We start from the raw sequence: 13,919 nt of genomic DNA on the forward strand, positions 1-13,919 counted from the left end.
AGAATGTATTTCCTCTGGCCCCATGGATTATAAGCATAGACATTGTCTGCAGAATGCCTTATTGTTTATAGTATTATTTTTCATCAAGTAACTTAAATTTGTGTGAACACTTGGGGGTGAGTTGAAATGTACTGAAATGGAGAAAGGGCACAATTTTAACAGAAGTTTGTATTTGGTCTGCACAAATCAGTCCGTGTGAAATCGGTGTCATAATAATGCAGCTACATTTATGTTTTCAGTCTATGCCACTGATTTTAAACAATGCTGAAGTAAAAGCAATTAAAAAGACACAACAAAAGCTTTACTTAATACTCAAACTTATACCCAATTCCTATCCAACAAATATGCAAAAGGACAGTTTCTGATAAGAGATATATAATGATTGCTCTGAATATCTTTAGCTTTCACTCAGGTAACATGTTAATTATTTATGAATCATTCATGTTTGGGCCAGATCTCTATTCAGTTTTTGATTTATCAGAACATGCAAAATAGAAGTGATGAGAAATTAATGAAAAGAAACCTAAATTAAAATGTACAATTTTTAAAAGTAATGTTAAACATATTATTTTTCCGCCAGATCTCAATCAATATTACTTATTATTACCTCTTCTGCCCCTACTTAAGGAGCTGTGTCAATACACAACATCGCTATCATCTCCCTGCTTTGATAAGAGGCCACTTAAAGTTGTAATATTATTATCTAAAGACAAGGCATTCTAATAAGTATAGAACAACTATTGAGCATCAGTGTTACTCTGATAACTTTGCTACGATAAGTGCAATTTAATGTTAAACTGCACTAATATTACAGTAATTGATTTCTGTGATCTACTCACATAACTCATGGAAATTCATGAAACTTCACTGCCGTAACTATATAATGCATCCAGAATTAATAAAGCCAAGAGTAGCAGGCTTTAGTATTTCACTTTCAATATTAATATGATCAAAAGCAAGGAATCTTCAAAAGCACTTCAGATAAATATTTCAGCATAAATGTTAAAAAAATTTCCATTCTGTAATCAAGTATCTTGTTTCTGCTAGAGCTGCACAGACTACTCCATTGGTGACTGACTATTGATTATTGAAATAATTGATTCAATATTTTCATTGGAATATTCCTATGACAGATAAAACATTTTTAATATCTGTTGAACAAAAAAACACTCTTCTCGGAGTTTGGGCTCCAGTCCCACATGGGACAGATATCAAAATTAATTTAAATGATAAAACCCCCAAACATATCAGGATTATTCATGTTGAAGCAACAATTCTAACAAAATTCAAATTTGAATTTCATGGAAAGGACATGGCAAAAGAAATTATCTTGTTTCTCAATTCGCCGACATTCTAAATCTAAATGTTATAATTTGCACAAAAATCAAGCCATAATTCTCCACGGAAATTTCACAACTCTTAATCAATCCTAATTTTATTCAAATACTGTAAATTGACTAGCTTGCTCAATTTATTTATTTACAGTGTCTATTATTGAACATAATAAAAGTCTGAACTCATTTCTTGTTTCATAATGCCTGCACAATGGTAGTGTGCAGGTTTTGAACATGCACAGGACTGAGAGGGTTAAAAAGGTGGACATAATTTTAATATCCAAAAGCTGCTTAAAAGCTGGGTAGGCTTGTTTTGAACACCAAAGAATAAAGAAATAAGCCATAGTTCTGTAAATATTTAATCCCATAAAGCGAGAGAGTAGTTAGTAAGGAACATGGATTTGCAGAATGACAATTGAGAGGTAAATCTTCAGCAGACAAGACAAATTCTTACTGCATAAAGCCAAACATAACTGGTGTAACATTCTTAACTAAAATGAGACTTACAATGAATAAAACAAATGTTCTTGAAACAGCTGTGATGATGGTTCAGACATACAGTTAACTCTTGGAGACCAGTATTTTCTCTTCAAAGATTATAAACAAAATCTTTTCAAATTATTTAAAATAAAACTGGAGGAGAGCAATATCTTATTGATAGAAACTAATCTGAAATTACGTTGCAATACTGAGAAATATTCAGTGGCTGCAATAGATGCTGGCCTCAATAACAACACCACCATCCTCTTAAAATATTCCAATATAACAAAAATTCTCAGGCCAATGCAGTATTTATGCCCTAAATTAATTCACAGCTAATTTTGCTAAATATGCTACATATTGCAAATTTGCCTTCTACTCCACTTCTGAAATTTAGTTCACACTATAATTTACAACCTCTAGTACATGGTACATTTAGTACAACTGGCAGGGGATGCATTTCTAGGCAAAAGCATTAGGAAACATGAAAATTAAATTCATGACTTTGCACGTCTGCGCTGATATCTCAGATTTTCATTACCATTCAATAAACAAACATACACTAGACAAAAAGTATATTAATTTTCTGACTGTCCATTTTGAATCTGGTATGTGGTTTGAAATTTACAGATCATATACACTTACAATTAAGAATAATTTGTCGCTGATATGATATAGTTCTGACAATGTGTTGACACTCCTATTGTTACTCAACAACAGACCATACATTTAATATTTTAAAACAATGAAAATAAGCTCCAGTTTTCATAACATTCATGTTAATTTTCAAATGCGGATATGTATTAGTTTAAGCAGAAATTTGAAAGAAAATAATTTTCATGTCTCAGTTTTACAGACAATGAGTGAATCTTAGTTGGTTTACGAAGCACAATAATAATGCTCTGCTTATATTACAACATGACACGAGAATGTAGATCATTGTACAGTAATGTATTTGGGACCAATTATGAATCAAACATGCTGTGCTTGTCGGTTGTATAGTTATGGTCACAAACCACATTACTGAATGTTTTTCTTTCCTCAAGTACACTCTCTCCATATCTACCCCAACGCTCATACTCAGTGAAAAAAGTATCATTATAATATCTGAAATTAGAAGTGAGTGGAAACTATTACGCCTTACTATTATAACTCCTGTTATTTTCACACTTTACTGTTGAAAACCAAGAAGGTGCATTAATCTAATGGACTTTTTTCTTTGGAATATGATTTCCAACTCATACACTGGTTCCTTTCAGTGACAGAGACACCAGGTAAGGCTGCACCCGACTTCTCTGTTGGTGACTGAATATTGATTATAGGAATGATTGATTCAATATTTAGATACATTAAACCGCCATTAAAGCGGTCTGACTTCCTGATTAAATGTGCATTCTATGTCCTGTACAGTAACCACATCAATGTCACTCCATTGAACTCCTAACTTGTTTGGATCAGGTTTCTCAGCTGGTATGTCTGTAGCCAGCTAATAAAGTGTAGGAGGAGGCTAGTTCTGTTACTGCAGTATTATTATAAGGCTTCACAGAGCAGCAAATGTGATTGGCCAAATCAAATCTCTGTACAGTCCCATGCTATCCTTGCCCAAACAAGCAGCTTGATGACAAGCTGATTATCCAATTATTTAAATTTTTGTCAGTAAAAAACATTAAGTAATTATAATTGATTTATCAGCAGAGCCAAACTGCAGTGCTTCTGTTTAGTAACCATCAGCATGGAATATTTCCAATTGAATCTGAGTAGGTCGCTTTAGTGTACCAATCGTCAAGGATTCCCCATTTCAAAGGCTAACTTTTTACTAAAAAGGCAATCCTTACAATCTTAGTTTAATTAGCAAGCTATATTTCATTGTATATATAACACATCATCTTTCAGTTTAAACAGTTCTATTGTTTCTCAATAGTATTTCTAATTAAAAGTGGAATCACTGTTAAAATGCATGTGGATGAGCTATTAACCAGAAGCTAACTAATCAGAGTGGCAACAATCATGCACAGAATTATTTCTCAGCAAGGATGATTTTCAAAGGAAAATAATGTAGCATCCTGCACAGAAGATGAAAATCTGTAGCTAGAATTTGCTCCAAACCTCAAAAATTTTTCTGTAATTTCTAATCATTTGCCATTTAATGGTCCAGAAACCACTGTCAAGGTAACAGTCAGGCCAATGGTGCTCACTTTTACTTATGCACAAATGCTACAGAAACTTTACATGTGAGATGAAAGTAAAGCTAAACTCAAACATCCTGATGTTACACTGTGAGATGTATCATTGCACCACTACTAATGTCATTATAAAAGCAAATTGCTATTTGTCTTACAATGGAAATGCAATGAAGAGCATTAATTTGCTTATGGAACAGTTATGTGTTGAACTAGTGTCCATAAATTTGGGTTGTCCATTTGAATTTTAATAAAATTGCTGTAGTTAGATACTGCCAGTTTAACAACTATAAATATGGAGTTTCACTATTTTCATTGTGGGCAGCATAGTGATGAAGCAAGTGGAGCTGTTTCTCACCAGCTCTAATGACATGGGTGTCTGTCCAGTGCAGTCTGTGTAGAGTTTGCATGCTCCCCCTGCGACCTTGTGAGTATCCTCTGGGTTTCCCAGTTTCCTTCACAACAGTACAGTGGCTACTGTACATTGTACTGTACATTGTTGCAAAGGTAAGTGAGTGAGTGGTAAAAACTTAAAGAAGTGTTTGGGAGTGTGTAAAGAATAAAATGAATAAAATGGGATTTACTTGTAACGTTAGTATAGTAAATACATGCTTCATGGTCAGCAGAGACTTGATAGTCTGAAGGGCCTGTTTCTATGCTGTAAGACTTTTTCATTCTATATTAAAGATATATTTAAAAAACAACTTTTCTTTCTATCTGTTTTCTCTTCGACTCAGCCGAACACATTTTCTTTTTTAATTTCTCTTACTCCTCCTGAATTACCATTGAATTCAAACCTTCTACCTTGTATTTCTGTCTTGATCCTCTACTATGATCGGCTTAGAAGATACAGAGTTGCTTGTCCAGTTCCCCCAGGACCCCAATGCCATTTTTGCTCATTGTGATTTCATTACTTTGCACCACATATGAATATTAAAAACCTGAACATTTGAGAATAAGGCTATCTCATGGCAGTTGCAGTTCGGTCCCTATCAGAACCAACAATGACTCTCCTGGATACCTCACCTGTGTTCAAACTGGAAATGAACCAGCAGAAGTTCCAGAGACTTTCCTGGTGCCTAAGGGAAATACATTCCTGACTTTCTAAATGATTCTGGGAACATGACTGAAAACTTCTTTATGGATTTCATTCCACTTCTACCTTATGGGTGCACAGAGGATGTCAGAAACTACCCAAAGATGCTCACAAGGTAACTACTGCAAAGGTAGAGAGTCAGCAGCTGAAAGAAGCATGCAGTCTAAGACACACAGGAAACAACTGGTTAATGACAAAAAAAGTTAAAATTCTTTGTCATAGCTTTCAAGCAAACAACACTAATTTCTTTAGCTTTTGCTCAGACCTTTCTCTTGAATGAATCATGAATGCCAAATCATTTTTTTATTAATTAAAAAACTATGCACAACAGAGTACATATTTTATCAGCCCTCAGCTGCTTAAGTGTCTAGAAAAGACTGGGCTTTTTTTTTCAAGCAATCCAGAGCAAGTACTTGCAAGGGTCATATCTTTTTAATTATCTTTTCTTGCTTTGATTAATTATTCTGTCTGACAATAGCGTGTTTCTAATGCTATTCACCTGCCTTTGATGATTGACAACTTTTCTGTCTGATTCAAAGCAAACAGCTGCTGCCATGATTGCCTAGCAACCAGGATGTGATGGATGAGCCCTAAAGATGGATGGCTACAATAAATCATGTCTCCCGACTATAAAACAGTAAAAAGACAAGAATAAAACAGACCAAAAGTACGTTTTACCTCTGAAACTTTTCCATTTTTTAATTGCACCTGAAACAGACTGAGTATCAGTTGAAAGCAAAGTTTACACATGAACGAAAGGTAGAGTTTTCATTGCATAACAACTACCCCCAATCCCATCCCACACCTCTAACTACCTCCCCAACCCCAGTTTTTGAAAGTAAACACAAAATTAGGATTTCCCTTCCTGGTACACTGTAACATCTACAAACAAGGACCCTGGAAAACAAACTGTTGGTATTAATAGGTGTTTGAACTTGAGCCACAATTTTCCCCAGATGCCATTACTTTGTCCTTTATTAACACTTTTGATGCATTAGATGTATTGCATCCACTTATTCCACCCTGCACAAAACTTTTCTCTCCTGATTCTCTGATTAAAATGAATATTTCTCTTATTAAACATGATCTTTCTGTTCACTTACAAAAATGTGAAGCAGCCACATAATGACCAGCTGGTATCTGGTAACAAACAACTAGAAAGCAAAGTCATCCATCAAATTGTGCACATCTAGGCCTCCATTCCGTCCCAGCTCGTCCAACTCTCAAGTTACAGCTTTACACGGCAAGTCTAAATAATATTCAAAATGATAAATGGCACCATAAGCCTGATATCCATCATCAATCTTTTTTTAAGAAACATCCATCTTCAATAATGTACGTTTGAATCATGTGAAACCAAGAGCTCCCAGATTCATTTACACAACCCCCCAGCACGCTGTGCTGCTTGACTGATACCTGTCAGCTTGTCTCCTAAGTGCAAAATCTGCTGCAAGGGCTTAGGGAGTGGCATTGTCGATAATAGCAGAGCACACAACCTCTTCACTTACTCTGTCAATCTTTCTCTCCCTCCTCTCTTTTTTCTCTTCCCGCCCTCCACTTTACCCTCCTGCTCCTATCCCTCCCATAAGCTTGCACTTCCAAAATCAGCAGTTCCTATTCTCAACTCTGTGCTAGAAGGAAAAGACAGTGGTGCACAAAACTGGGCTGTATTCCCTCCCTTCTATCTGGCAGGCCCCATTTGATAAATGACACATGTCATTCTGTCAGAAGGAAAGGGTGGGTCAGTGATATATGACTCTGCTGAAAAGGAAATCGACTGTTTGGCATGGTGCAGCTATTCTCAACCAGGATCTGGTTTCAGAACTCTGAAAATGAAATCTACCATGTTTCAAGTGCACACTGAGGCCAAGCTGACATGAGACCCGAGGAACTGTTCCTCCCTGCCCTTCAATATTTTGTAAAATTGCTCCTCTGACGGAAACCACAAAAAGAGGGCTTCCGTCAAACCCCTCGACAATTACAGTGGTGGTACGTAAACAAAGTTTCCCAACGCGCACTTCCTAGCCTCTCACACGGACAGGTAAAAATGCGCATGTGAATGAGCTTGGCATCTGCACAGTAAAATTTTAAATTTTAAGAAAAAGAAACATTGGAACAGGCGTGGGCAGTTCCATCATTCACCCATCCCTCACCACCCCCATCAACCCCAAGCCTCAGCACCCACAACCCCCCAACCTTTCATTAACTTGCGGGTAGGTGGCACTTCTGAACCTCATTACTGAAAGAGGATTTATGAAGCTGGACCCAATGGCGAAGAAGAGGCATCTGTCAATAATTGCAGGGAGCTGCGTTCACAGCTCAAGAAGCTTTGAAATCTCATTAAGTATGCAGTTATCAGGCATAAAGATCAAAAACATTACTCAACTCAGACAGAATCTTATGGAAGAACATTAATTAGCAACAGGCCTACAGTACAAAAACAGACTTCCACCAACACCTGCCCATCCCACTACCAGTAACACCCCCTCCCGTCGTACAATAATTCCCAGCATCTGAGACTGATCAGCGACATGAAACGGGGGGGGGGGGGGGGGAAATATCAGTTGAGACAGTCTTGGCGGTGAAGAGAGAAAAGGAAGAGGCTGTCAAAGTTGAGAAGGATGTCAGCACGGCCCTGATTACGGGGGCCTACATAGTTCCCAGGCCTTTCATCATCTCTGCCATCAAAAACAGAGTCTGTGTCACAGATGGATGACTGATGGCTGCCAGTCTTCACTGACCTCGCCAAGCCTCCTGGGACCCTGCTGGGATCCAGCCCTCAAGCGAAAGGCTTGATCTAGCAAGAAAAAAATTCTAGGCACAGAGCCCAAACCTGGAGCTACATTAAACAGCACTCTGTTTCCTTTAAAAAGGAATCATAATTGGGTATTATTTTTTCACAGAACGATTAATAACTTCTGCTCTGATTTAAAAATGGCTGCAGAGAAAAGTTGATCACTATTGTGTTCCATATACTGACTCGAGTGTATTCATATAATTGTCACAAAAGAGGACCAGATGTGCTTTATTCCAGAGCTGCTACTTGACACTGTAGATGACAACAAAAGAATATAGAAATTTTCAAAGATCGACAGATTTTTATTCAGCAAAGGTATCAGGGTAGATGGATCAAAGTCAGGTAAATGGAGCTGAGGTACACATCAGCCATGATCTAACTGAATGACAGAACTTGTTTGAGCAGCTGACTGCCCTACTCCTGTTCCTATGATCACAGCTCCACGGGGTAGAAATTCAACTTTGGTCGCTGGTGCTAAACAGACTCTATACAATTGGCCACCGCTAGTACTCTACCCCAATGAACTCACTCTAGTACTGGGAGGGGAGTGCAACGGATGGACAACACTATTATATCCATCTCCAACTACAAATTCAAGAATACACTTCCACAGACGAATGTTGCCTTCACCCTCCATCCCCTGCCTCCCAGTGTGGTAATATTAGATTACACTGCATTGCATATTCAAGCCTTGTTCCAATTACTTATCACATGGATTACCAGTTGCAAATGGAATGCCTAACAATACCAACAAACACCACACACACGCGCACACACACACACACACACACACACACACACATATATATAAAACAACTAGAATCCATTTCGCATTTTGCTTGTCAGCAAATAGACTCTAAGAACATGTCTCAATACAACAATATTTAAACATGCTTGATTTCCCAACTGATAATCAACTACCAATGATATTACCAAATCTAAGTGCAGGCAGAATGGAATCCATTCAAACACAGATCGGACAGCATCATCCTTCCTAACATAATCTATGGTAAACCAGCATAAAATGTCACCTCCTGATCCCTGGGTTTCTCAGGCTGGCATCTTCCAATTGTAGACAGTGAGGCGGCATGACACTGGTATTGGTATCCTGCCAGCTTTACAATCCCTATGGAAATGAAGACGTTAGTGTGTGGCTGCCAGCGACGCATAACGCCCTCCACTGGCATCTGCCCAGCCCTTCTTATGTGCAAATTTAAAATACAACTCAGCTCTCATGACTAGGATTCCACTCTTCTGGCGGGTACAATTATCAGAGCAGAGAGCTGCCCTGCTATGACTGTCTTGTAAGGGAGGCCACCTCTTATCATATGTGGCAATAACCATAGTTAAGAAGTGACATGCATCTTAACCAGGGCTACTACCACATCGAAAAGCCAATTTGAGGTATCTTTGCTAACCGCCTTACTTCATTTTATAACATAGATGGCAGCTAAAAATACATACTTAGAGCTAAGAATAAGCAAGTTTTGTGTTTTATATCATTGAATAAATGATGAAGTGAAGCACTTCTTTGCAATGGATGACAAACACCCCATCCTACAAGATAAAGTGACTTAGTTACACTTTCCCCTTTCTTAACAGCTGCTGTGGGTGATGAAACCAGATATTCATAATTGATAACATGTGCCCTGACAATACAGATTAATAATTCATAATTACATATAAAAAAAGAAGTTAGCTATTCAAAGCATTCTTCAAGTATTGCAATTTTAGTTAACAGCAAACACTTTAGGGTGTGCGGAACACAATACTCTGTATGTAACACATTAATCAATGAACCTTTTTTGGACTCTGAATTTGAAAAGGTAGAATTGATGGATTGACGGATGTGTACCTTCATTCCTTTCTCTCACTCCTAGCTGAGCCCTAACAATCCTATGTTACAAAATGAACCAGTCTCATCCTGCTAACTCACCCTGGCTTCACTGCATTCCCATAACCCTGCAGCAGTCACAATTCATTCTAATCACTTTACAAAACAATCTTTAGCAAAAGAAAAATGCAGACTTGTGAGCCAATTTAAGAAATAACTGCTGATACATCAGTTATTGACTATTTCACTCCTGCTCATGATAGTGCTCAAGGCAAAACTGGGAACAAAATGACAGCATCAACTGCATGCAATAAACTGTTGCCCAGGAGAGCACTGAAACCTTAATTGACAGCTGTCAAGCTAATGGAAACAATGTCAGTTGATTCTGGAAAATTCTGTTTACTGGTTAAATATTTCAAAGAAACTTTCAGGCAGCCTTATGGTTATGCTTTTTTTCCTCCTTTTCTCTTTGTTGTTCATTCCTTGCAAAAGCTGAGAACGACCATAACCAATCATTCTGTCAGTTGGCTGCTCGGGAGAATCTCCATCCAGCAGAGAATGTGTGGCAGGTTTGCAGGCAAATAATACTGCAACAGTCAACTACAAGTGCCTCTGTAGGTACTCTGCCTCTCACTGCTTCCCTCATGTTTGGGATGATGGCAATAACAACTAAACAGATTATCTTAATCCAATGAGTACAATACAGCTTTCTGCTTCACATAGTTCATCTCCATGATTGATTCACTTTACTTGGCAGAGATCATTTTGTATCTAAATAGGACAACACTGTTGACACATAAATTTTAAACTTTTACATACTAAGATGGGGAAAACGAATAACAAATGTTTCAATTATTTCCCATTTCCATGTGCACTTGCTATTACTTCTTAAAAATCTAGTTCAAAAGCTGTTTAATTTTATATTTTATTGCATGTGATAATGGACTAAAATGTTTCTGCCTACAGCTGACATGAGGAAACTAGAAAACCTTCTTCCAGCAATATACCATCCACACCTTTTTATTTTCTTAGAAAGTGTATTATGCTCTACATATACCTTATTACGTTTGATCGTTGTTGATTTCTCTCCTACTGAGCCCATAAACTAAATCAATCTTTTTACAGATTCTTGTCGACAGTTTTAGTCTTCTCTATTAGACAATTCACAATGTGCTGTCACAATGCAGCAAGACATAAAGAATTTGTGCACCTGTCTGTTATGTCTACAAAACCGCCATTGCTGGGGGTTGTTCGTTGTTGTTGTTATTCTACCAGAGACCATTAAAAGGCCCTAATTCCTGTGACATGATTATCCAGGTACCAAAGCCCATTTGTCACCTGCAGCAGAAAATTGAGTTAATGCACAACTAAAGGCAACTAGGACTGTGTAATATCAACTTGATTACATCAAACTAGCTGCAAACCTAATTCTGCTGTATGACAGTGCGTGGAGCTTGTCATCTCCAATCATTAAACCTGTCAGGAATCCATCAGGTTTACAGCTAATTAGGTGAACACTAATGAAGCTGGCAAAACAACTTTTCTTTTTTTACGGCTGAGTGGACCTTTCAGTTTGGGAAATCTTGTGTATACTCAATCCGCTCAAGATTGCTGGGGACTGATTTCCCGAAGTTACCATCACAGCACATCAGCCGACATCTTTTTTTTGTGTCTGTGTGCTACTTCCATCACTACAGAGCAATCAATTTGTCATCACTCTTTGTATACCACAAAGCAGTCATGAACCTTATAACTTGCAGCTGTGAGGGCCAAGAGGAAAAAAATTACAGGAAGTTGCTATGCCTCTAACAAAACAGAAAAAAAATCATGCACAGCTCACTAATTTGTCTTCATCAACGGCATAAATACTCTTTTTTCTCTGTTTTTAAATAAGTGGTCTTTCAGTCATCAACAACCCCTTCCCCATATCCATTAGGCAAAGGCATTTTGATAAAGTATGCCAAAGCCTCTGCATGGGAAAGAATGAAAACACTCACTCTGCCAACTTCTGATTGACCATTAAGCTATTGATGAATGTGCCTGTCAGGAGAGAGACAATTAAATCAAATATGAAACAAAGTCGTTTTGACGGGTCATTTTGATAGAACAGTCCTATTCTTCCCTCTCTTAGACGACATGCCTTTAAGTTTGTGTCAACATCTTTTTTTTCTCTTAAAAGAATCTTGTCCAATCCCTTGGTCTCTCTTTTTTTTTAAAAAAAGAGGGAAAAAAGAAGTGAAGTGGTTTGACAGCTAGATGACAGGGCAGGTGTTACGTCATGGGCATGTGCGTTGCTATGGTGAGTGATTTATTGATGTTTATCGGGAATGAATAGATCAAAGCACGCCAGATGACAGGCAATCAATCACGCATCAAATCAAGGATGGCAATTGTCTATAAAAACCAGTTCCATTGCACAAGCCCATTGTTGATGGTGGAGCTTCCTAGTTTTCTGTCCAACACACACTGAGGCGACGGCGGCGGGGGTCAACTTAAACTGGACTTGACATTACATTTACAATATATATATCAATTATACATTTAAAGCAGAATTTTTTTTAAAGTACAGAGAGGAAAAGCCCCGCAAGCCCTGTCAGTCAGTCAGTCAGTCGAAGCGGCATGAGTGTCAGCTGACAAACACTGTTTGTTTTTGAATTTTTGTAAGACCTCTGATCTTCCCTTTTTATGGGGGGGGGGAGTGACGTGGTGACACAAGTTAACCAAAGAATGGGAGAGAATTTTATTTTCTCTCTTTCTTGCATTAGGATGGTTTTCACCAAAGGTAAATGGACCCGTTGTCTCCCCCTCCCCTCCCCTCCCCTCCCCCAGTCCCGTACCTGCTGAGCGCCTGGGCGCCTGCTGCTTCCTCCTCGGCATGCTGGCCGGAGTTAGCCCGACTGATCCCCAACTCCTTCCAAGGTGGCTGCGCGGCGGCCGGGCGCCGTTCTCATGCAAACAGCGACAGGGCTTCGGGCTGTCGGATCGGGCAGAAAGAGAGAGGCTCAGAGAAGAGTGCGAGGGGGAGAGAAGGGGAGGGAGGGAGGGAGGGAGGGAGAGGGGAGCAGGCACTCACTCACTCACTCAGAGCCGCGCAGCTCTCTTTCGCTCTCTCTCTCTCTCTCTCTCTCTCTTCCACAACACATCGCCTCGGCTCCTCGCTGCGAGCTGCAACAGGCAAGCTCAAAAGAAAACGAGATCATCGCGTCACCCAAAGTCGGCATTCTTTAACTGTCAACTTCCAACAAACAAAAAAACAACACTCAACTCGTCAGCATCCCGCAGCCCGGCCACCAGCAACCCTCCCCGTCGTGAGCGCAGGGGTCAGCACATGTCAGAAGCTCGTCCGGGCTTCACTTCCCGGGATGGCTGGATATTCCCAAACAGACCACTTCTAAAAAATGTTATTAGTTATTTTATAAGGCTTCTTGGAGAAGGAGGGGGGGATCAAATGCAAAATGATTAAGTGAGGCGGGTTGATACGTCCCTCCCCCGCCCCCACTATGCATCTGGTCTCCGGTCGCCGTACCACGGATTGTTTGAAAGTGTTCAGAGAGCTGGCAGGGGCATCTACTCACAATTGCCGCTCCGTTGTGCGAGGTGTGTGGCTCTCTCTGGCAGTGATCTGAGGCAATTCCCAGCTCGCCGGCGCCTCCCTCCCTCGCTGGCTCAGGCTTAGTGCAGACCCCGGCGGCACCTTTGCCTCATGGGCAGCTGGCCAAGTCTTCAAGCCCGCGGGGCTCTGGCACGGCTTTGTCGGGGGAATCCGCCAGCTCTCTGCCGATCAGATGGTCCACAGGCAGATCTCTGAGCGTTCAGGAACCTCCATTTAGACAGGGATCGATTGGGTTGGAGCTCGATTGTGCGTCCCTTACGGAAATGAACATCAGAAACGGGGGACGGGCTGGAAGTGTGTTGAAGTGCTTTGGCGAACATGGGCCAGCGAATGCCAAACAGTTTCTTGGCTGCCTAGTGCACTTTTTTTCTCTCTCTTGGCAGATAGGTATTTAATGACAGCCAGAGCAGATCAGGGGCGATCTTTCTGTCCCAGGCGCTATTTTAAAGATGTCAGGCAGCCAGTAGCAAATTCTTAGTGGAGTTGAGCGGCGAAGCCAAGGGCAGATCTGACTCTTGACGGTAAGATCAGAAATGGCCAATCTTCCCCATTCTCTGAAGCCCTGGAAATATTCCAACAGTCTGA

General features: G+C 39.7%; 1 protein-coding gene across 8 annotated transcripts in view; it reads right to left on the minus strand.

Moving 5' to 3' along the window:
• tshz3b (teashirt zinc finger homeobox 3b) overlaps positions 1 to 13,431 on the minus strand; it is an 84,452-nt gene extending 71,021 nt beyond the window's left edge. For 2 of the 8 annotated variants that reach the window (XR_009516298.1, XM_059992967.1), the window contains exons 1-2: positions 13,297 to 13,431; positions 12,559 to 12,695 (exon numbers count right to left, since the gene is read on the minus strand). Coding sequence is in view for 2 of the 8 variants with exons in the window: in XM_059992967.1 (XP_059848950.1) it covers positions 12,559 to 12,598 (40 nt within the window). In the remaining 6 variants the exon portion in view is untranslated. Of the gene's footprint in view, positions 1 to 8,918; positions 9,014 to 11,718; positions 11,762 to 12,558; positions 12,696 to 12,986; positions 13,059 to 13,296 lie in introns of those variants that run through there. The other 6 variants (XM_059992971.1, XM_059992970.1, XM_059992968.1 and 3 more) reach the window with 5 other exon arrangements.
• Positions 13,432 to 13,919: the final 488 nt, after the last annotated feature.

The sequence above is a fragment of the Hypanus sabinus genome, chromosome 17 (assembly GCF_030144855.1).
Source record: "Hypanus sabinus isolate sHypSab1 chromosome 17, sHypSab1.hap1, whole genome shotgun sequence".
NCBI classification, from domain to species: domain Eukaryota; kingdom Metazoa; phylum Chordata; class Chondrichthyes; order Myliobatiformes; family Dasyatidae; genus Hypanus; species Hypanus sabinus.